General features: G+C 46.9%; 2 protein-coding genes across 7 annotated transcripts in view; one reads left to right on the top strand and one right to left on the bottom strand.

The window, feature by feature from the left end:
* Window positions 1–1555, bottom strand: part of LOC146797314 (uncharacterized) — a 421742-nt gene extending 420187 nt beyond the window's left edge. Inside the window, exon 1 of the mRNA XM_085624305.1 lies at window positions 1530–1555. Within this exon, the coding sequence (XP_085480431.1) occupies window positions 1530–1536 (7 nt within the window). The 5' untranslated portion in view covers window positions 1537–1555. The remainder of the gene's footprint in view (window positions 1–1529) is intronic.
* Window positions 1–21132, top strand: part of LOC146797315 (uncharacterized) — a 102313-nt gene extending 81181 nt beyond the window's left edge. For all 6 annotated transcript variants that reach the window (XM_085624309.1, XM_085624306.1, XM_085624311.1 and 3 more), the window contains exon 4: window positions 16216–21132. In XM_085624309.1, coding sequence (XP_085480435.1) covers window positions 16216–16865 — 650 coding nt within the window. In that variant the 3' untranslated portion in view covers window positions 16866–21132. The remainder of the gene's footprint in view (window positions 1–16215) is intronic.
* The last annotated feature ends 1082 nt before the right edge of the window (window positions 21133–22214 follow it).

The following is a 22214-nucleotide window of genomic DNA, read 5'->3' on the forward strand; positions in this document are numbered from 1 at the left end:
CGGATACGACCCTGTGGGTTATTGATGCAAAAGGGCGATAACCTCGCTGTCGCTGGAATTTTTATTGCCCTGGAGTAACGTGTTCTTAATAACGCGATACCAGGGCGAGAAATTCCAGAGATAGCCTGCGATAATATAATTATCACTAAGCACGGCCAGCGATGATTATCGCTGCCGTTGTTAATATGCCCCCATGTTTGAGATAAAGGTTATTGACGGTGCTCTAGAAGCTAAAATAACAGCGCATTTTCTGTAAATTCACACTATCTTCCTCGGCCATGTGAGAATAAAGTCTGATATCCTGAAAAAAAACATGTACTTTCAGCAGCAGCAGCAACCTGTCAGTTAATTCCCCAGAGTTTCTACGGCAGCTTCTCACTGTGTTTTAATGAACAATCAGAGCGTTAACATTTTGTATTTACGACAAACAGTGACTCAGCTGAAGCCATCTCGATGGAATCAAAGTTAAAGCATTTCCCTTAGAAATGAACAAGATGAGGGTCTTTTTGTCATAAAAATGATGGTCAGTGCTCTTGAAAGCTAACATGAGGTCAGATGGTCTATGAGGTCTCAAATATCTTCAGTAAAATATGCTGAGTGAAACATGAACTTTTCACACCAGCAGCAGTCTGTCAGGTCAAGGCCAGTAACCACCTCCTGGGTCACCACCGACTTCTTATGAACAACTAGAACACTCACATTTTGTATCCAGACAAAACTCCTGCACGCTGTGGTGTTGGAATAGGAGCTGTTGAATTTAAAGCCTTTTCTAAAGAGCAGCCTGATTTAAACTAGATGTTAATGCAGGTGTGAAACCAAAGGGTTAAAAATGTGAGCAGGAAAGTGGTCTTTTAGTAATTTAAGGTATACTATATTTTAAAAGGGGCTAAAAGTAGTTAAAGAGAGAAACGCCTGCATAAGTACAGCATCCTTTTCGTGTATTATACGTGTGGGTGTGTGCGCATGCGTGCGTTCGTGCGTGTGTGTGCGTGCGTGCGTGTGCGTGTAGAAGAAAACACGCTGCAGCTACAGAGTACAGATAGGATTTAACGCAGGGTAACGTTGCTCATACCGGTTGGACGCACATTTTAATATATCAGGAATCATAATCCATGCAGTACAGCAAAATAATCTAGTGGCAGAAAAGAAAATGGAAATTACAAGTGATTTGAATAGAGAATTGTAGCAAGTGGGAAAACGCAGCAGACAACAGGGTGGAGGGAGCTCTGCCAGGAAGCAGCAAGAGAGAGGCAGTGGGGTCTTTAACCTACAGACCTCTTGTACCCCAAGGGTACCCCATGGCTTCTAGTCCAGGCGAGTGTGCTCTCTCTGTGCCCCACAGCCACACCTGCTCTCTGGTTTGTAAACTGTGTATTGCAAAGCAGCCGCATGTACACAAGGAAGGTCAACAAACTCAGCAAAGCCAAGGCAGGAAGTGAAAGGGACTATTTGCACAGTGGCGGTTAGCTCTGCTTATCTGCTGCCCACCCCTCTTTCCACTCAATATTTACGGATCTCACGAGACCTACCTTTCATTCTGCCGACTTACACGTCTTGCCATGGTAACAAGTGTGCACATCACACAGCAAACAATCGCACTGCTTGGCCGGTTGCCACCTGACACACAGAGACACAGTGAGAAACATCAAGAAAGTAAGAGGTGAAATGCTTGAAGTAATCTTAACATTTACCAGCCCCTCCAGCTACATTCCAAGCCATTGTTTTTTGCCCAGTGTGCCTCTCCATGCAGAGACCAGCCTCCGCCCTGCTGAAATAGGAAGCGTCCTACCCGCCAGGTCCTAGCACGCTAGTCATACCTTTGTAAGTTTTTTTAAACAACATTTTTATTGATTTTCAAAAAGAAGACACATTAACCAGCCCGGAGGGCATTACAAATGATCAAGAGGTGCAGACGCAGTCCAGTGCAGCTAACCCCACTTCTTACAGTCTTAAGGCCCATCATCCCCAACCAGTATTAATTTCTCCTGTCGGGGAGACAACTTGTACGCCCTTCCATCACCCCGCCTCCCTCCTCGTGCTTAGCGTAGTATGTAACTCAGCGCGCCCCATCATAAAGAGCGTCTCATCAGGGTTCTTCGTAGCATGGCCACCCAGCCCCCTCCCCCCCAACTCCCCGTAAAAACTCCCGCCGCCCGCCCCACCCCCCAGGCATGCCGCTGACTCATGAAAATTCCCATTCATGCACATCAGATGAATCCACCCTGCTCCATGCCCCCTATGTCCCGAATCCCAGGGGGTATTATCCTGGAAAGGAGTGAAAGAAGCCCTGAGCAAGCCCTTCCCAGGCCCTGCGCCGATCACAGGATTGTCAAGAGCTTCCAGGCTCAGTCGCCCAGTGCAGCACCCCTCTCTTCAAGCGTACCATCGGCGTCCTCGCTCGGATGTTTCACTAGATCCACCAATGCCACCCATGCTCACGCCATTTCCATCGTCTTTTCATTCCCAGTACGCTTAGCCACGCGCAGTCTGCAGTTCCCCTCACTCTCCGCCCATTTCACTAGTTCCCTATTCCATCGCAGTAGGTTGGGGCCATTTTTTGCGTTCCAATGAGTGGAGAGCTCCCTCTTTCCCAACACCAACCCCAGATCAATGTACTTACTAGTAACTTTGGTCTCGGCAGTGTCCAGGAACCAATGTAACAAGCAACAGCCAGGTGTCAAGGCTATCTCTCTCTCCGTCACCCCTCTCCAATATTCTCCCAAATGTGGACATTCCCAAAATATGTGAAGAAACCCTGCTCCCTCCAGGTTACACCTCGGGCAGGTGGACGAGACCCCAATATAGTCATTAATCTTGCCCGGGGTTAAATATGCCCTATGTAATACATAGAAGTGAATTAATTGAAAGCGCGCATTCGTAGTGCTCTTCCAAGCCCGTTCTACGAGCTCTCCCCATGGTTTCTCCTCAATGGCCTCACCCAAGTATGCTTCCCATTTAAGGAGTAAGGCTGTCAGGGGTTGTCGCAAGTCTTGCGCAAGTAACCACTTTAAAAGTCTCCATTGCCATCGCTACATACTGACAGGCCAAAAACGTATTAGGTTCCACCATCCCCTCTCGCCAGTGCTTTCTAATGGCTGCTGTCAGAGCGGCATGGAAAAGGAAGTTGGCCCATGGAAGGTCATGTCGCTCCAGTAGATCATCAAAGGGGAGTAGGTTGCCACCTTCAAACAAATCTACGATAGTAATGATCCCTGCGTCCTCCCACAGGCGCAACTTGCACCAATCGCCCCCGTGGGGCAGCACCTCGGACATCCGTAATGGAATCTCGGACACATAAGGAGTTGGTATCCGTGCCCGTCTAGCCAGGTGGTTCCAGCACTGCCGCACCGTTTGCAAGTCAGGGGGGATTGGTCTATCTCTCAGAGGCAATCGCAGCAATACCCGAGACAGCTGATTCAAACTTGGGTCTGGCCCACCCAGGTCCTCCGCATGCCGGAGTCGTTTCGTCACCCACTTCGTGAACCATTGGAGCTGCGCTGCGTGATAATAGGTCTCAAGGTCAGGTAAAGCAAAGCCCCCTTCCACCCTAGGTCTCTGCATAGTGACAAGGGCCACTCTCTGCCTCCCGTTACCCCATAAGAACCCAGTAATCAATGTGTTGAGCTGTGTAAAGGTCTTGTGCGGGATACAAATGGGGAGCGTCCCAAAGAAATAGAGAAGCCTGGGTAATGTAACCATCTTCACCAGTGCAACTCTACCTGCCACAGACAGTGGGAGAATCCCCCAAAATTCAAAGCAGCTCATAACACTGCGCACCGCCCGCCCTAAGTTACCCTCCAGAAGATCCACAGGGTCATGGTAAATCCGGGTCACTAGATAAGGCAAGCATCTAGTCTCCCACGGAACCCCCTCCGCGCTCTGCGTACCATCCCTACCAGGGCTGGCGGGGAACAGGCACGGTTTGATCCAGTTCACACGGAACCCCGCAATCCTCCCTAACGTGCCTAGCAATTCCTTTGCTCCCCGGAGCGCATCTCCCGAGTTGGCCAGGAACAAAAGGAGGTCATCTGCATAGAGCGCTATATGCTGCAATTGCCCCTCCACTAGAAGACCTTGATAATACCCACCCGTCCTGGCATGGACAGGCATAGGCTCCACTGCCAGTGCAAACAACAAAGGGGACAGCGGGCATCCGTGACTCGTCCCACCTTACAAGCATCGGAAATCAGTCTCCCTGTTCTGACCCTGGCAGTGGAATTATAATACAAGATCGCCGTCCATTCCACAAAGCGGTTCCCCAAGCCGAACGCCCTCAGGACTTTAAAAAGGTACGGCCATTCCAGGTTATCAAAGGCCTTCTCAATATCGACTGTAAAGATACTGGCGTCTTCCTTGCAATAAGTATCCGCCCCCAGGATACGCAAGAGTTTACGAATGTTCATCGCTGTGTTCCTAGACGGAATAAATCCGGCCTGGTCCACGTGAATTAAGGTCGGCATATGGGTCAGCAATCAACTAGCTAATACACGACTCAGTATCTTGTAATCCAAGTTGAGCATGGCAAGTGGCCTGTAGGAGGTTCGATCCCAGGCAGGTTTGCCCTGTTTCAGAAGGGGGACAATTACCGCCTCTCTCGTGGAGGCAGGGAGGGAACCCTCTCATCTCATGCTATTATACAATTCTACCAAGCGCAGGACCAGGGCGTCCGCATATTCAGAGTAAAATTCCACCGGGAGCCCGTCAGTCCCCGGTGTTTTGTTCCTAGCCATGTGTTTGATGGCGCTGCACACCTCCCCCGCCTCGATATCTCTGCCAAGTTCCTCTGCCGCCACTTCCTCATTCTTGGGAAGTTCCACTTCAGTCAAAAAGCCCTCATCACTGGGATCCCCTGGGCCAAGCTTACTCTGGTAAAGCACTGAGTAATACTGCCCATTAATGTTGCGCTGCCTTCGGAATACGTCATCCCCTTGACCCCTCAGCTCTAATATTGACATCCCTCTGCACGCTGGGTTGGCCAACCATGCCAGCAACGCTCCAGATTTGTCCTGTTCGGCATGCGCCCAGGCAGTGTAAGCCTTATAATCAAAACAGCATGATTTTCTATTTGTACCGCTAGGTCCTCGCGAGCCGCGAGGAGGTCATCCTGCTTATCAGGCTGTTCCGGTCTCTCTTTCTCTGCATCCCTAAGTCTATGTTCTGCACTTTGTACATCCTGCAGCAATACCCTCCTCACTCCCACCACTTTCCCTATGCAACGCCCTCTGATCACCGGCTTAAAAGCATCCCATTCAACAAGTGGGCTCAACACTGTCCCAGTATTGTTCTTAAAATAATCCCCAATCGCAGTGCCTATAGTATCCTGGAACACTGGATCTTCCAGTCCCTCCAGCCTTAGTCGCCAAGTGGGAATGGCGGGGCGACCCTGCAGCCAATTCAGCGACACCAACAACGGATTGTGATCCGATACTGTTCTAGCTAAATATTTGCTGTGCACAATCCCTCCATGCACGTCTGGCGAACAGATAATCGAATCCAGGCAAACATGCAAGTCATGTAGCAGAGAAAAATAAGAGTAGTCCCTATCCCCTGGGTAATGAGCCCGCCAATAGTCCGTCAGTCCCCATTGCTGCTGGCAGGCCCATCTCGTCGCTGCCAGTCTGTTCACTGGGGCATCTACAAGAGGAGGGTGAGAGCAATCCAAGCCAACGTCTGCGATACAGTTGAAGTCACCCCCCCCAGTAACACCGACCCCATCAACATGGCCGCCAGCTTCCCTGACAGATGGGCAAAAAATGCAGCTTGATCTATGTTGGGGGCATATAGGCTCCCCAATACAATGTCCTTACCGTCAAGGTGCCCTGCCACCACCACATACGTGCCGTCTGGATCAACCAGCTGCCCAGTGCTCTGAAATGGAACACCCGCTCGGACCCAAATCAATGTGCCCCTAGCAAAGGCCGAATACGCTGTGCAAAACACCTGTCCCTGCCATCTATGCTGTAATGCCACCCCCTCCTGCTTTGTTAGATGCATCTCCTGTAACAGGGCAATCTGCACCCCTCTCCTCACAAGGTAGGTGTGTATCTTCTGGCGGCGCGCCATAGTGTGCATCCCCCTAATGTTCCAGGACATACACTTAATACCTACGGTGGATCCCATTGTGCATCCCTCAGTGTTCCTCCATCATGCCCCCCCCCCCATCGGCATGCCTGACCCCAAGAAAACCTCCCTCACCCCCTTGAACTCCCCAACTCCCTCTCCCCAGGAAGGGAACAATCGAACTATCTCCCATCCAAACTAGTACAACAAACAACTATTCACGGAATGTGATGAAGCGTGTGCTGGCCCCCTAGTACCCAGAGCCCCCCCCGGCTACCCCCCGCTCACAACAAACATGGGAGCCCCCATCAGCAGCTCGTTTCTGGTGCCAACAGCCCTCCTCCCCCAAAGGGGAACTCTCTCAGCAACCAGTCCCCACTATCAGCATGGACCTATCTCACCCAGCTGTATGCGCCCATCTCACGCAATTAAGTCCGCCGTTTGAGGTGTGACCTCAGGAAGTTCAGGCTCAGATTCCCTGTTCGTGCTGCTAGGAGGAGAAGTCTCAGATCTGCCCATGCCATGCCCAGTAACAGTGGAGTTCAGGTTAGTTTCACCCCAGCTGATCTCTGCAACCGCTTACACAGCTCTATCTCACTCAAGTTGGTGTCCCGGCGAGGCAGGGGTCCTCGGTGAACCCAGAGGTGCGGGTGACCCCTGCTCTGCAGCGCTCGTTGGAGAAGCATTTCTGGTTCCTGTCTTTCGCGGCTCCAACCACGCGTCCTGCGGAGTAGTAAAGAACTGTGTGTCGTTCCTGTCTACCACCCGTAGGAGTGCGGGGAACAGCATGGCGTACGGCATCTGCAACTGCCGGAGTTTCCGCTTGATTGCTAGGAAAGAAGCGCGCTGCCTCTGCACCTCCCTGGTGAAGTCCGGAAAAATCATCACCCTAGCATTCCCGATTTGAAGATTCTGCTTTCCCAGAGCCTGCTGCAATATATGGTCTCTGTCACGGTAATGGAGCAAGCGCACAACCGTCTGCCGCGGGGGCGCCCCTGGTCTAGGGGGTCTAGCTGGGACCCTGTGAGCGCGTTCACGTGCAAAGAAGGGAGAGAGCCCCTCTGGGGCCACTTCTGCCCTAAGCCAGGCCTCCATGTACTGGACAGCATCATCTCCTTCTTCCCGCTCTGGACCCCCACTATGCGCAGGTTGTTCCTGCGAGAGCGTCCTTCGCTGTCCTCCGCTCTCGCCTCCAAGACCCTGACCTTGTTCTCCACCAGTTTCAGAGAACGCTGTAAAGTAAAGATTGCGTCCGGGACCTCCTCCATGGTCTTCTCATTAGCTTTCACCCGCTCTTTGAGTTTGAGGTGGTGGTCCTTTAAAATGCTGAGAACAACCCATATAGCGTCAATCTTGGTCTCCAAGGCCTCTCTCGAGGAGTTGATGGCCTGCATTATGTCCGCCAGTGTGGAGCCCCCCTGGGCCTCGTACCTCTGTTGTTCTGCCACCTCCTCCTCATCATCGGAGTGCTGTCCCGCTCCTTCCACCTGTAAAGCAGCGAAGCCCTTCCGCCGGGATACCCGTCCCATGGTAGTGGGCCACAGGGGGCCGAGCAGGCCTTCAAGGTGGTGACCACAGGAGAGTTCGTGTGCCTACGACTTGCTCCGCAACAACGTAACCCTGTACAGTTGGTTGCTCCTCTTGGGCCTCCGCAGCAGGGTCAGAATGCCGATCTAGTCCATGAACACAGGAGAGGAGCGGGGCGATCGTCCCCTCCCCAGGGCAGGCAGAGCAGACTCCTGAAGGGATCCAGCCCTCTCCAACCAGACTAACAGTGTACATACACTTCCCATGTAGCGCAGTGGCAATGACAACAGTCCCGATGTCCCCCGCCAGATCACCGTCTCCACCATCCGCTTCTCCTGCTCAGGGCCATTTCCGCCGCCAAGCACAGCGCTGCAATCCACAGCAGCAGCCTCACGCCGCAACCTCAACAAAGTTTTCCCCCAAGTCCGCCAGGGTTAATACCAGACAGCGCAATCGGCAGCAACCCCCTCTCTATCTTCACCTTACTTGTGGTTGGGCTCCGGCCCAAAGCTTAAGGCCCCTCAGCGCGCACCTCCTTCTCCAGCACGTATCTGGCAGTCAGGACCATGGGTGAGCAGTCTTGCTCTTTCCTCCAGCACCCTAAGGTCCCTGCCTGCCGTGCCCCCAACCTGTGGCAAAGTCCCGGGCAGTCTCCAAGTCGCTCCCACAGAAGAGTGCGGGCATCGGCTCCTTCTCACGGAGATATTCTCTTCAGCAACGCGCAGCCGCCATCTTAGAGGCTTCACGCTCAGAGCCGGTCCAGTCAGAGTACGGTGTGTCTTCGTCGCGGGGGCACCACCACCTCTTGGCAGGTTTTCTGCAGTACACCCTCCGCTCCGTCACAGACTGTCAATAAGGGGCCTCCTCACGCACCCCCTCTCGGAGATATTTGCATGCGCATTACCTGGCCGCCATCTTGAAGGCTCCACTCGGAGCCGCGCCAGAGAAAGTTCAGCATTTCTCTGGGGGCACCTCCACCGCCTCTTGGGCGCTCCACAGTGGCCCCAGTTGTTCCGCCGCCTATTTTGTGATAAGGAGCCCCCTTACATAGTCAGGGTGAGTGAGGGGAAGCCGCGGGCAGAGTTCCAGAGTCCGCCTCCCCTCACATCGGCGCCAAGCCACACCTCCCTAGTCATACCTTTCTAATATAGTTAAAAATGGTTTCTCTTGATCTTATTAGTCTGTCAAAAACGTAAAACTGGGGCAAATCTCAGATCATGGTCCCTTCTAATTTATGTTTATGCAATAAACTACTAACTAGCAGAAAAATGTTGGAATGGAATGTCTCCTAGATTACCAGTGGCTGAGATTAATTCAAGCATTTTACCCGTCACTCTTTACACTGTCTCAAGCAGTTCGTTTGAGGCGTCATATATTCAAGTGCCTCTTGTTTGGCCCAGAGCTGTAGTTCTGCCCTGGTACTGTAAAACAGCAGAAGTTCCTAGAGACCACTCCTGGAACAGGAGCTCGCTGTATGAGCAGAAGAAGTAATGTCCAAAAATATTATAGGGCTCCAGCTGGCGGTGCTGCTAGGTGCAACTGATTAAAAACTGATGAAGGTGAGTCCTGCCTTCTAGGACCACCCTTCCTCCTTGTGCAGCCTCCAGACAGAAAACATCTTTGGCGACCAGCTCTTATTTTTATTTATTTATTTATGGTTTATTTTTTAATTTAATTACCTATATAAATTAAATACTGCTGTTACCATCGCATCGATTATTGTGTTTTTTCCCATCTTTATTTATGCAGTTTTCGTACAACACCATGCTTTCTCACTGCATCCACTGATGTCAGAGAGTGACCCTTCAATGGGTGCCACTACCTCTAGTCATGCATCACAAATCACCTCCTCCACTCAGGCGCATCAGTCCTAAATTTCACAATTCTTTTGCATTATCTCTTCATTTTTGTTCGCTCAAATATTTATTTATAATTTATTTAGTTGAGAGATGTATGGATCACTCCATCACTTGGGTGCATGTGGGTGCTGGACCCCTAGAAGAGCAGATTAGATGTAAGAGTGGTAGTGATGGTAAAAGTAATTACACAGTTAACCCGACTTTAATAAGTATCCGGGAGGGGGAATCAACCGTCTAAGAGTGAAAAGATATATCTGATCTCCCGCCAGGATAATTAGCTTAAGACATGTTATGTTAATTACATTTAATATAGCGTACGACTCACCCTAGGGCATCTCAGCGCTGCCTAAGTCTGGTTCTGTATACCATATTGTGATGGGGAAAATATTAATGAAGACAGTGTTTGAAAAAATATTAAGAAAACAGTCTCCATCTGAAGGACTCCTACTTATCAGGAAAGTGTGTTCTGAAAAGATGAGTTTTCATTGTTCACAGAAAGACATAAGGCCTAGGTTACAGTGAAATTGTTGGGTGATGAGTTCCAGGAGCATCAGCTGCACCTGGGAATGGATAGTTCTGAGCATTGGTGTTCTGGAAGGAGGGCACTACAAGAGTAGCGTATTCCTTCTACGCGGATCTCATTTACCACCAGAGACCTTGAGCAGGTCAGTGAGGTGGGATGTAGGGTAAAGATGCAGTGGTTTGTGTATGAAGCGTCCCGTCTTCAAGTCGATCTGGCCTCAGCTGAGAGCCAAGCTCGAAGGATGTGCTGAGCTCATGATCAGTTCTTGGTCGAATGATGCCTTCAAGCGGTGAAGCGATGACTGGAGCAGACTGGCCAGGCCAAGTCCAGATACAATGAAGAGTCCAGAGCTATCTCTAAGATGTTAATAAAGTCAACACATATTGTTCTGTAAAGGCTTTTCTCTAAAGAAACATGACAACATTGGTTCCATAAATACAAATAGATAAAATAGTAACACGGTCCCGACTGCTTTTTCTTGCCTGAGGTCCTCCTGCACATTAGCTGCTGGGGTCAGCCGGCGACGCACTCTGGTTGGTTGGGGTGTTTTTTAAAAGCAGACAACCCCTGGTAGATGGTTATGCATGTTTACTCCATCCTTTCTCCATCCTCTTTCCAAGAATGCTTTCCCCATCCTTCCCACGATTGGGAGAAAGAACCAGGAAATTATCGCTATTGTCAAATGGTGCCTTCTCCTCACCCATTTGAGTCACTATTAAAATCACAACCCTTAGAACTGAAGTCTAGAAATTGTTCTAATCTAGACACAGGATATAATCGAATTAATAACACCCAACATAGTCTTATGTCTGCAGGAGCTTATTTGGATCAGGCGCCGAAAATCTTTATGGTCAATGTACCCAAATCTAATACCGGGCCTAATAGAGAAAGTGAAGATTCTCTCACAAATAAAGCAATCCACTGGATCCGCCACGTCAGGGGTTGCCGATCTATTATTAGGGACGACATCACGAGAGCTCGTAGACTTTCTTCCAGGACCAGCTCTAGGGATTCTATTGAGCTAATATTAAGAGATCATGCCTTAGTTGAGAACTTGTTGGCCCTGGAGTTTCGTTCATCCTCCCCAGATCATTCCTCAATTCAATTTAGACGAGTTCCATTTGTTCCTGGTCAGAAGCGCCCTGGTGTGCCTGTTGATAATGCCTCTAATAGTTCGTCAAATTTGGACTCTAATGATTGACAAATAAATGTGACACTGCCGATTACTCATTCTGAAAGGGTCCTTTTTGGCAGTACACTTCCTGTCATTGAGAATGCGTGTTTCCGGGTGCGCCCCTCCCCTAGTTCCGAATTGCTTACTTCTAGAGGAGTCAGTAAGACAAATAATCATCATGCTTTTTCATCTATAACTACCCCCTCTTCTGCTCCTAACCCATTATCGCAAAGAGCAGTTGAGCCCTCAATCTCCTATGATATTCCATCGATTGAGGGGAGATTATGCCCATCCAAAAACTTACCATCTAAGTTAACGGTGATGTCATGGAACATAGCTGGTTTAGGTTCAAAGATGATCTCTCCCGAGTGGCACTCGTTCATTGACCAACATGACGTTTGCCTATTCCAGGAATCCTGGGCGTTAGATGCAGTTCATTGCGAAGGATACCTGAATTACTATGTTCCTGCCATAAATGGAGGGAAGGGGAGACCCTCAGGAGGTCTGGTAATCTGGATACGACAAGAGATTGTTTTTAATATTCAGGTCCTTGAACCCCACAACAAGGATATACTAGCGATTAGGTTGCAATGGGGAACGGCTGAAAAACTAGATATTTACAACGTTTACGCAAGAGGGACAAAGGGTAGGAAATCTGAGGTCCTGGTAGCCCTGGATATTCTCTTGGAGCAACATTCTATGGGCACTAATACAATAATAGCAGGCGATTTTAACATGACCTTTGAACCACTTATAAAGGGTAATTCCAATTTTTGTAATCCCGAGGATGCCCTGAGGAGAATTCCAGAACTAGATCTAAATCCGATTAAGAGATGGACGGATGTGGTGGTGCAAATGAACTCCCTTTGCATGGAAAAAGGATTCAGGGCATTAAACGGTAGAACCCAGTCCGATGGAGCTGGAGCATCAACTTTTAATAACGGCTTCAGTCAGAGTCGTATAGACTATATTTTAATCAATTACCAGTTCTGGAATAAGCTTAAGGACATGAAGGTTGTCCAACGTGCTGAGAGCGACCACAATCCATTGTCTGCAGCTTTTGAGGGAGTGATCGAAAAAGGGGTTTCTCAGCCCCAAAGGGAGCTGATAACCTTAGACCTAGCCCCCACAAACGATATGAGGCGTCTAAAATGGGCAAACCTAGTAGCAAAACCAGAAACCATAACCAGGATCTCATTAGATGTAGGCAAGGCGGTGCTAGACATGGAAGAACTTTCATCTAATTTGGCACCCCCCGAGATGCTTACTGGATTACACGTTGATTTTTTTACCAAACTTTGGGGCATATCAACAAGGGCTTTATCTCTGCTTTTTTGGCTTTAAAAGCCAACAAAGCAGAGATAAAACTAGCACCCTATCAACAACAGGGTGCTAACATGCAAATTTGCATGTTAGCACCCTTTTACTCTACGCTTCCCCTTGCATCTCTAATGAGATGCAAAGGGGGCGTTCCAGAGTAAAATAATAGGAGAAATGTCGCTAAGCGACATTTCTCCTATTATCAAGAATGTCGCTAACCCTGTTAGAGACAAAAAAAGCAGCGCTAACCGGGGTTAACGCTGTTTTTTTACGTCTGGTATTTTTCTGACTTAGCCATGATATCCTATGGAAGGAGGATATCATGGCTAAGTTTGCCTGTCCCTATCAACAAGGTAACGTGAGATTATCGCTGGCTTTCCAGCGCTAATCTCACGTTAGCCTGTTAGCGTGAGGATTGTTATCGCTAATGAGATAAGCGTTGCTAATAGCACGCTATCTCAGCGCTAAAAATTCACGCTAGCCGGCGATAATTATCCTAGCGCTAAGTGCGCTTAGAGATAATTATCGACGGTTGTTGTTGATATGCCCCTTTGTTCCTACTTTTTCAAAGCATGTAAATATAAAGGCACTAAAAAAATGAAGGGGAGCAAGTGGTTCAATGGGGACTGTAGAGAGGCCCGTAGTCTATTGGGACTAGCTATCAGGGAAGGTGAAATCCAAAAGATCCGATTAGCCAGGTCAAGATATAGGAAAGTTTTGGTTTGGGCAAAAAAATGCTGGGATGAAAACAGGTGGCAGGACCTAAAAAGTGCTTGCGAAAACAACAACCAAAAAGTATTTTGGGAGGTCCTAAAATGGGGTACGGAGAGTAGCCCAGCAGAATTGGTAAATTATGTAAGTCAAGATGATTGGGTATCACATTTTCAATTACAATATGCTGGTGGCCCTGAAGAGAGGGAGATAATTGAGCTTACACACATTTACTATGTTGATTCGGCATTTTCTGAAGAAGATATTAATACTGCATTGGGTTCTCTGATGGGAGGTAAAGCGCCAGGTCCTGACGGGATTCCAGCTGATCTATTTTTCTCCAACAAAAGTTTATGGATCTGTTATTTTCTGATATTAATGAATGAAATAGCCAAAGGTTCGCCGATACCTGAGTCATGGAAGGGAGCTGAGATAATTCCTATATATAAAAAGGGTGATAAATCAGTACCCGGGAATTATAGACCCATTAGTTTAATTGATTCATCCCAGAAGATCATGGGTCGGCTGGTCCTAAATAAAATCCAGGATTGGATTAGTTCTTATGATATTCTGTCTTCCTTCCAGGCTGGTTTTTGGGCAAGTACCAGTACAATCGATCAAACCTTTCGCTTTACATTATTATATTGGAAGACGGTGGTCCTGGAAAAAGGCAGCTTGTATGCTGCCTTTGTAGATTTAAAATCAGCATTCGACCTCGTCTCTCGTAATAAGTTATGGAAAGTTCTGCAAGATTTAGGGATGCCCCATGCTCTATTATCACTCATTGCCAGACTCCATCAGGACACATTTGCAAAAATTAGATGGGGTGCACAGGGCCAGGTTACCCCATCTTTTGCTGTGGAAAGAGGAGTGAGACAAGGCTGTGTGATGGCCCCAACCTTGTTTTCCATCTTCATAAATGGGGTAGTTAAGTTTATGGAAACCACTCCAACGGATGCACCAAAATTGGCGGGCGTAAGAATTCCGATTCTTATGTTCGCCGATGATACACTGTTGCTAGCAAAAACCCCGAGTGGCCTACAGCGTGCCTTGTCTCTTTTTGAAGAATTTTGCCATCTTCGGGGCCTTGAAATCAATGTCTCCAAAACTAAATTTATGACATTCAATGCTCACAGATCGTTTACTGGAACCATGTTGCTTAATAAACAAACAATTGGATATGGCTACACTTAAACATAAACAGCTAGCAGGTACATTATTGGCTGAGCATAGGGCATCTTTTACGAAACCAATTTCCCCTGTTCTGACGGTCTATAATATGAAAATCATTAGCGCTGTCCTTTACGGAGTAGAGCTTTGGGGCAACAAAAACCTGTCCAAATTGATCGTTGCAGAAAACTGCTTTGTACGAAAACTTGTAAACCTCCCACAAAGTACTTCCGTTTTGCCTCTACTTAGCGACCTAGGATTGAAGGCACTGGCTGACATCGCCAGATTGCGTCCTCTAATGTATTGGCGAAGAATTTGGACAACCCCGGAACTGTCCACGTACGCTGAGAGTTTTAAAGACCTAATTAGAGTTGACCAATTTAAAAAAATTAAATGGTTATCGAACCTTAGGTTGTTGCTTGTAAATATTGGCATGATTGATCTTTGGGAGAACCCAGAAAAAAAGCAGTTTCCTTCAAAAATGCAGTTGAAGGAAAGGTACTGGGCTTGGGTGGAAGCTAGTATCTTTAGGAATAGTGATCCATCGTCGCTGACAGGCCAATTCCTTATGGCCAAACCAAGTCGAAGGCTTGAAGCATATTGGGACACTATCACAAAGCCACTTGATAGAAAGCTTTTGTTTCAATTAAGAACTGGCACACTTCCCGTTAAGTCCTTCACAGCAAGTTGGGGGAATGCAGCTGATATATCTTGCCCCCTTTGCCATGCACCTAGAGAGTGTTTGCCCCACCTCTTGTTTGTGTGCCCTGCATATACTATTCCTCGACGCATTTGGTTGGCCCCCATCTGTCGTCTTCTAGGCACTCAAAAATCTGAGGTTGCTCTTAGATTAATACGCACTGAAACCTGGCTTCCTCTTCTTACAGCTGTAGCAAAATTTCTTAGATGGGCATGGATAATACGACTGAAAGTGGTGATGCCTCTCTAATCCATGCATGACATTTTGGCCCACGGATATACAAAGAGTTTTTGCTTCCACTTTTACCCTGTTTCTATTGTTATAATCCATATGAATGTAAGCTCCCTTGCTACTATTTGCACATTGTATTATAGTCTGGTAATGAGTTTATCAATTTTATTATTCTCATTTTTAATCTGATTTTATTGTCTTTTTAACGAATGTATATTTATTGCCTATTAATTCTTCCTTATTGGCATTTTTTTTTCTTTTTAATGTGTATTTGTTTGTGCTTTTATGACATTTTCTTGTCGAATAAAGCTTTATGATGATGAGTCACTCATGGTCTTAGAAGAGAGGGGCAGGTGCAAGTGGACAAGTTGGACGGTGTGAAAACTGAGTATGGAAGCCAGAATATTGAAATCTGAATATTGAAGCCATAGTACCAAAGACAGAACATTAAAACCTGAATAGCAAAGCCAGAATGTCGAAGCCAGAATGTCGAAGCCAGAATATCGAAACCTGAATATCGAAGCCAGAATATCCAGATAAGCTAATATTAAAGAAAAAATATTCAATCCAAAATAGTATAGATTTTCTATACCTGACTCCACATATATGTACCTCGACGATATATATATCTTCAAGCTACATAGACGTGGAGTTAATAATTGTAAATTTACACATCCTCTATATGCACTTACCTTTTGATATCTTGGTCTTTGACATTTTATCTACGATACTCTTGTACCACAATATTCATGGTCTCGGATATTCTCTAGAGCAGTTGTATGGGGTGTATTCACACTGGAGTACAACCTTAAGCACCATCTGTGAAAGCCACTTTGGGAAGGCAGAGTCAAATCTATTGTATGTGTAAATGATTGCTTACTCTCTGTTTCCAAAACCTGAGGATAGTGTTAATATATTCTGAACTCTATTGTTTCTGCAGATGTGAAACAGGAAGGTGACAGCTCCAATGACGTCAGCAGACAGACAATGCAGGGGAAAAGACAGATGGCATCAGGGAAGAGTGACGTAGCAGTAGATACGACAACGACGCAGGTGCCAAATGAACCCCAAACGAACCCGCCTATGTCTCACTCAGAGGGTTCTTCGGAGGAACCACCCACGGCAGCTCAAGAGGGCTTGAACAAATTTGTCCATTTACACCCAAGTTATCTGCGAAAATTTGACACCATTATGAGGTCTGGAGTCAATGTACAGGAGCTACGGGCCCGGTTTGTCACTCAGCACGCCACCGCCTCGTCACTGGAAGAGGATGCCAAAACTAGTGAGCTCTTGTCTCACTCTAAGCAGGTTGTTGTATTCCCTGGTGTGCACACTTCACCCAGAGAAAAAGCCCTGCAGAAGCTAGGCCTGCTGAAAAAGAACCAGACCAATCTCATCACAACCAGCTCTGCTGAGATCCTCCCTAGCCAGGCCCAGGTGGACCAGGCAGCAGCACCGGCCACTGAAGACCCCCACCGTGCCTGTCAAGATTCCGCATCCTCCAACGCAGATTCTGGCAGCTCCTCTTTGCCCACAGATGACATCCATCACCAAGAAACGTTTGAAAAACTGAGACTCCTTCAGCTCTAATTTGTGTGTCTCAAGGTTTTCAGCGACGGCAGCTGATTCTCGAAGATTTTCCTTATGTCATTGACAAGTGTATGTCTTCCTATACAGCAAGTCATTGTATTTTTAACAAAACTGGAGGAAGTCCTGTCTGCCTCAGCTCTGAAATGCTCCCTCATTTTCAGGGAGAAGAAAGGCCACCTTCTCAGTGGCATGCCAACAAGGGAGCAACTGCCACACAACTTTTCGCCCCCGGATCCTATCGACAAAGAACCCAAAGTGATTTGGAGAAAGCAGCTGATAACGTAGCAGCAAATGTAACATTGGGGGAACAGTCCACAGCATGGGTGACAGAGATGTTTCCTCTGCCATATCAGTGGTTTAGTAGGCCATCTGCCAACCCTAAACCATGTGTCGTCTCCCCTTATATTTATGTCTCGCAGTGGGTAGGGTCTCTGTGCCAAAAATCGTATAGTTTCTCCCTAAATGATCAGGGTATCTCCTTGAAAAGAGAGATCTCTCTTGCAAGTATTGATACTGCTGATTCATTTTCTTTCCATGTGTAAGTTATACTTATGATTGGACAAAGATGCAATTTAGGTAAGCTGTGCAAGATTCTTAAAGGTGTAAGTATGCAGAATATGTTCAAGTCATTTCCTCACATGTGCTAAACGTAGACACAAGTACTATTCATTCTACTTTATACATGTTGCATTTCATAGGCATTGTCAGTGGAGTCATCAATGAATTCTAATGCAAATGAGAAGAGCAATCCAACCAGCTGTACCCATCTGTCTGTTCACAATGAAGTGCAAATTCATTTGCCGCCCTTTCCAGCTCCAGCACATATAATCAACACCTGAAGGATCCAGGTGTAAGTGGTGCCCAATGTTGGAGAAGGTACACACATTTTCTCTCTGGAAGTGTAAGAGAGAGATGGGTGTCGGGGAAAATACTTTGAACTAATCAGATTTTTTTTTACAAAAGTCATCAATAAATACAAAAATGTCCTAATCATGCCATTCATGGAAAAAAACACACATGGTCTAGGAAACCACACGCAAATGTATTTCATATGACCAGATACTCAAACCTGTTTCTTTAATCTAGCATCAATCATCCCTGTTTGAGTAGAAACATTTTGTCAATTCACACACAGGCGAGAGGCTTCTCCGATGAGTAGCTTGTGAGCTACTGGAAGCTCTCCGGCTACCAGTAAGTAGCTCCCCTCTGTGTATCCTAGCCTATTAAAGTAGAATGTGTTGCTTGGTTTAGCTAAGATATGTATACACAATTTCAAAATGTATGTATTTTCAGAACTCATAAGCTGCTATTTGCAGAAAGACTTGAATTTCCCAAAAATATTTGATGCTGATATTTCAATGATAAATTATGTTGCATAGGAAAGACTTCTTGCTAAAACTATTACATTGGTAATAAGGGTATTGCAGCTATGGCTGTTACGTGTTACCCATGATGAGGCATTCTTTTGACAGTGCGTCTGAGGAACTAAGGCCCTCCCTACTGGTAATCTTGCAAAAGGTGTCCATTCATGATTTCCTGTCTGATGCGGTTACTATGACAACCATAATATGTGTTAGTAGCTCAAGACGACTTTTATTGAACATAAGTAGCTCTTATTACAGTAAAGGTTGGAGACCCCGGGCTACATTGTAACTTACATATTGTCAAAGTTTCAATAGTTCACGTGGGCCCATAATGGCACCTGTCGTACATACTCAGAAATATCTCTGTTTGTTTTACCCTTTCACACTGATCATCACAGCCTTCGCTGCAGTTCTCCAATGACTGCCAAGCATTTGCCATTTAAGGCCCATTAAAGAATTCTAGTCTTGTAGTCTATTCTTGTCAAGCTTTGACCTGGGTGCAAATTTATGATGAAACCCACACTCTAAAACATGGGTAGTAATGTAAATACCTGTGCATTAGGGTTTCTAGTTGGCAGCTGACCAGAATGTGATGCAAATGTCCGTAGTGTATGTCCCTGGTAACTTCACCTCCAGATCGTGACTTACAAACTAAAGTCAAGAGACAGCTGCTTTGTGCTCCTGAGGTGTGTTTGAAACAATATTGTAGTTCGACAACCTTGGCTTTAATAAGCAAGACGGCTGTAAGAAAATGCCTCTTTTTGTATGGTCACACCCACGTTCTTTGACTGATGCTGCTGGTGTTTTGACTCTGAGAGTGCACTGAGACCTCAGGGCCAGTGCCCTGACTCTCAAGTGTATCTCGAATTGGCTATACCCAACTGGAAATGGCTAACTTACCTGTAAGTCCCTGGTAAATGGTGCCCTGGTGCCCAGGGCATGTAAGTTGGAAAGGTACCCCAGGGTTTGTAGAGCTGATTGTGCCACCCTGCAGGTTCCCTCGAGTAAAAGAAGTCCCCACAGCCTGCCACTGCAGACTGGTGGAGCAGTCATACACTGCTAGCCCGACTGTGCCACTGAAAGCCATGGCAAAGCCACCATGTCCCCTATACATCTGTGCAAGTCACCCCTCTGGCAGGCCTACCGAGCCCTAAAGGCAGGAAGCAACATATTCCACAGGCAGGACATGTACTTTACATGTCCTGACAGTAAAACCTACAAAACAACTGTTTTATACTGTGGAAAGACGTGGTCGCCCAACGGTCAAGTATAGGGTTACATGCTGACCCCTCAACTGTGCTAACTCCCAAACATTGCAACCAAAGTGGGCTCTCCAAGGTATCAAACAACTATTTACATTAAGCCCGACTTGTATCTCAATTTGAAATTAATGTAGCTGTTTGCAGTGTGCAGGTTTAGCACAGCTGTCACTTTGTTGCCTTTAAAACTCCTGTGCCTTCCCAGGCACACACAGAGCCTACTCCTCGAGACAACTTTCTGCCCTCCTTGAGAGACGTGCCAGCAACTCTCAGGAAGGAGAATAATGAGGGAGTGCAGGCCAAAGAGGTGTCATCTCCCTTCTGCAGGAAACTACTTGGCTGTTAACCCCAAAAGGCAAACTTCAAAGGTGAAGCCGCCTTTGAAGGGCAGATGGGTCGCACGAGGGGGGAGAGCTGCTCCATGGTTGAGGTAGACAGGCTGGCATAAGAGAAAGAAATGGGAAACAAGTTGCCAAACTGGTTTTCCCATGGGCTAGAAAGGCCTGTATGCTAGGAGAGGGCAGTATAGTAAATCCTGGGATAGCCAGATGCCACACTCCACAGGAAGTGGTCACCAGGTGGGAAGTAAACTGGTAGCCCATTGGCTACCAACCACATCCTGCCCTTTGGGCACTTTCCGAGCATGAAAGGGGCACCATTGGCACACAGACCTCAGGTCTCAACAGACTTGGAAGAAGGACCGAAGAAGAACTGCCCAGCTGCACTGAGGGACCAGCAAAGAGAGGCTGCACTGACGAAGACTACACCAGCTCCACCTGTTGACTATTCAAGAGAGGGACTGTCTCTGCCATGTCCTGCTCAGGGAGAAGCTGTATCCAGAGCCCAGTCAAGCCGAGAAAACTCCATGGGCCAGCTGACCGGCCTCCTGTTTGCAGCTCAGGGACACAACAGCTGAAGAAACATACTGGGGCAAGTTGGTAGCCCAAATTCTACAAGTCGCTGTCACCACTGCTGTGCGGCACCGAAGACCAAGGTCAATGTACAGAGTTGCACCCGGGTTCGCCGAGCCCAGGAGTGCTGTTGAAGAGTTGCTTTAACCCCTCAAAAGGAAAGTTATCAACCAAGGAAAGCTTGGCCCGTGACAACAGGAGACTTGTAGTCCAGTGGCGACTGGACTTCGGTCAAACCAGAGAGGACTCCATGGGACGTCAACCCTGTAGCCAGGACACCCTCACCATCTTCATTGACCGAGGAGTACCTGCAGGAAGACCCTTGTCAACTGTGTCACATCCACAGCATCCTTAGAACATCTTCAGCATCCTTCATCCCTTTCATCAGGACCACTCCAAAGGAATTCTGCAATGCAGATAAAGTGCCTGGAACTGTTGACTGCTTCTCCTGTGAAGGTAACTGTTCTTGAGGACCTTGCTGGTCCCCTTGACTAGTTCCTTGCTGGAGTTGTTCAACCAAAGTACTTCTAACTGTCTGCATTAACACTTACCTAAGTTTTCTTTGAGAAGGTTTCTGTGTACAATTTCCTGACATTGCCAAGGCTTGTTCATGATTACATGAAATTGCATTGATTTATTATCGCTAGTAAAATCTATATCTCCAGGAACCCTCAGCTGGAACTTTTTCATTGTAGTGTCTAAAATCTCATAAAATACAGTTTATTTTTATAAATTGGTGTCAGATTTCTTGACTGTCATGTCAATTGCTTCTTTAAATGTTTTGGTGTTGATTAAATGGTTAACACGTGTTCCTCTGTATAAGCCTTGCTGCTCAGTGCCATAGCTATCCAAGGGTGAGCTGAGGGTTTTACAAACGAAACCTACTGGACCTGTAGGGGCTAGCAAGTGTATCACATGATGAGGGCGCACACCCACATCATATAATCTGCCCCATTTCCCCCAAGGTCCCATTGTCCCAATCTGTACAGGGCCCAGTCTCATTGGGATAATGCATTATATTGTAAGCAAAATGGGCGTTGTCCTGACCCTTTGGATTGCTAGTACAAAAACTGTGCATCCCCGTGATCACTATAAACTGCTGTAGGAGAGGCCTACCGTATCAAAGTGTAGGCCTGGGAAAATCACAAAACTACTACCCAGATTTACTTACACTGAACACTTCAATCCAAAAATATTTACATCCGTAAATGTATCTCCTGAAGAAATATGATTTCCTTCTCAAGGGTCTCACTGATACTTAGTCCATTCAAACCAGTAATAAAGAATTTGGCACAGAAGCTGAAATATAAAAGAACATTTTTATTAAACTCAAATGAGTGTGACTACGTCACACAGAAGCCGTAGCAACTGAATGAGGTAGTCCATAGAATGGTCTTACTTCACGTCTTATATACTCTTTATCCTGCCCCAGGCATGTAAGGGAGTTGTACCAATTACATTCCTAAACAAATGGAAAATCTGGAGGGTCAGCAGGTGAGTAGCCTTTGGGGTTTTAGCAGGATATGGGCAAAACATTATAATTACATAGTTCACAAAGGTTAATCTGATTTAGATGGCACTGCAGGGCATGGCATGATTACATGTACAGTATCTTGATTGGCAATCTCAAACAAAGATCGATCAGGGAAATTGGCTTTGCGAGGTCAGTTTCAGGTGAGGAGGTCAGTTTCTTACAGTTCATTCCAGAGTCAGAAAGAAACCTAGTTAATGTATACATGGACTAAGAAGGCCAGGCCACTTTGTTCGCCAGGTTTCCTTCACAGGCCTACGTGAGGGCAACACAAAATGGTGGCA

This window comes from Triturus cristatus, chromosome 9, assembly GCF_964204655.1.
Source record: "Triturus cristatus chromosome 9, aTriCri1.1, whole genome shotgun sequence".
NCBI lineage: Eukaryota > Metazoa > Chordata > Amphibia > Caudata > Salamandridae > Triturus > Triturus cristatus.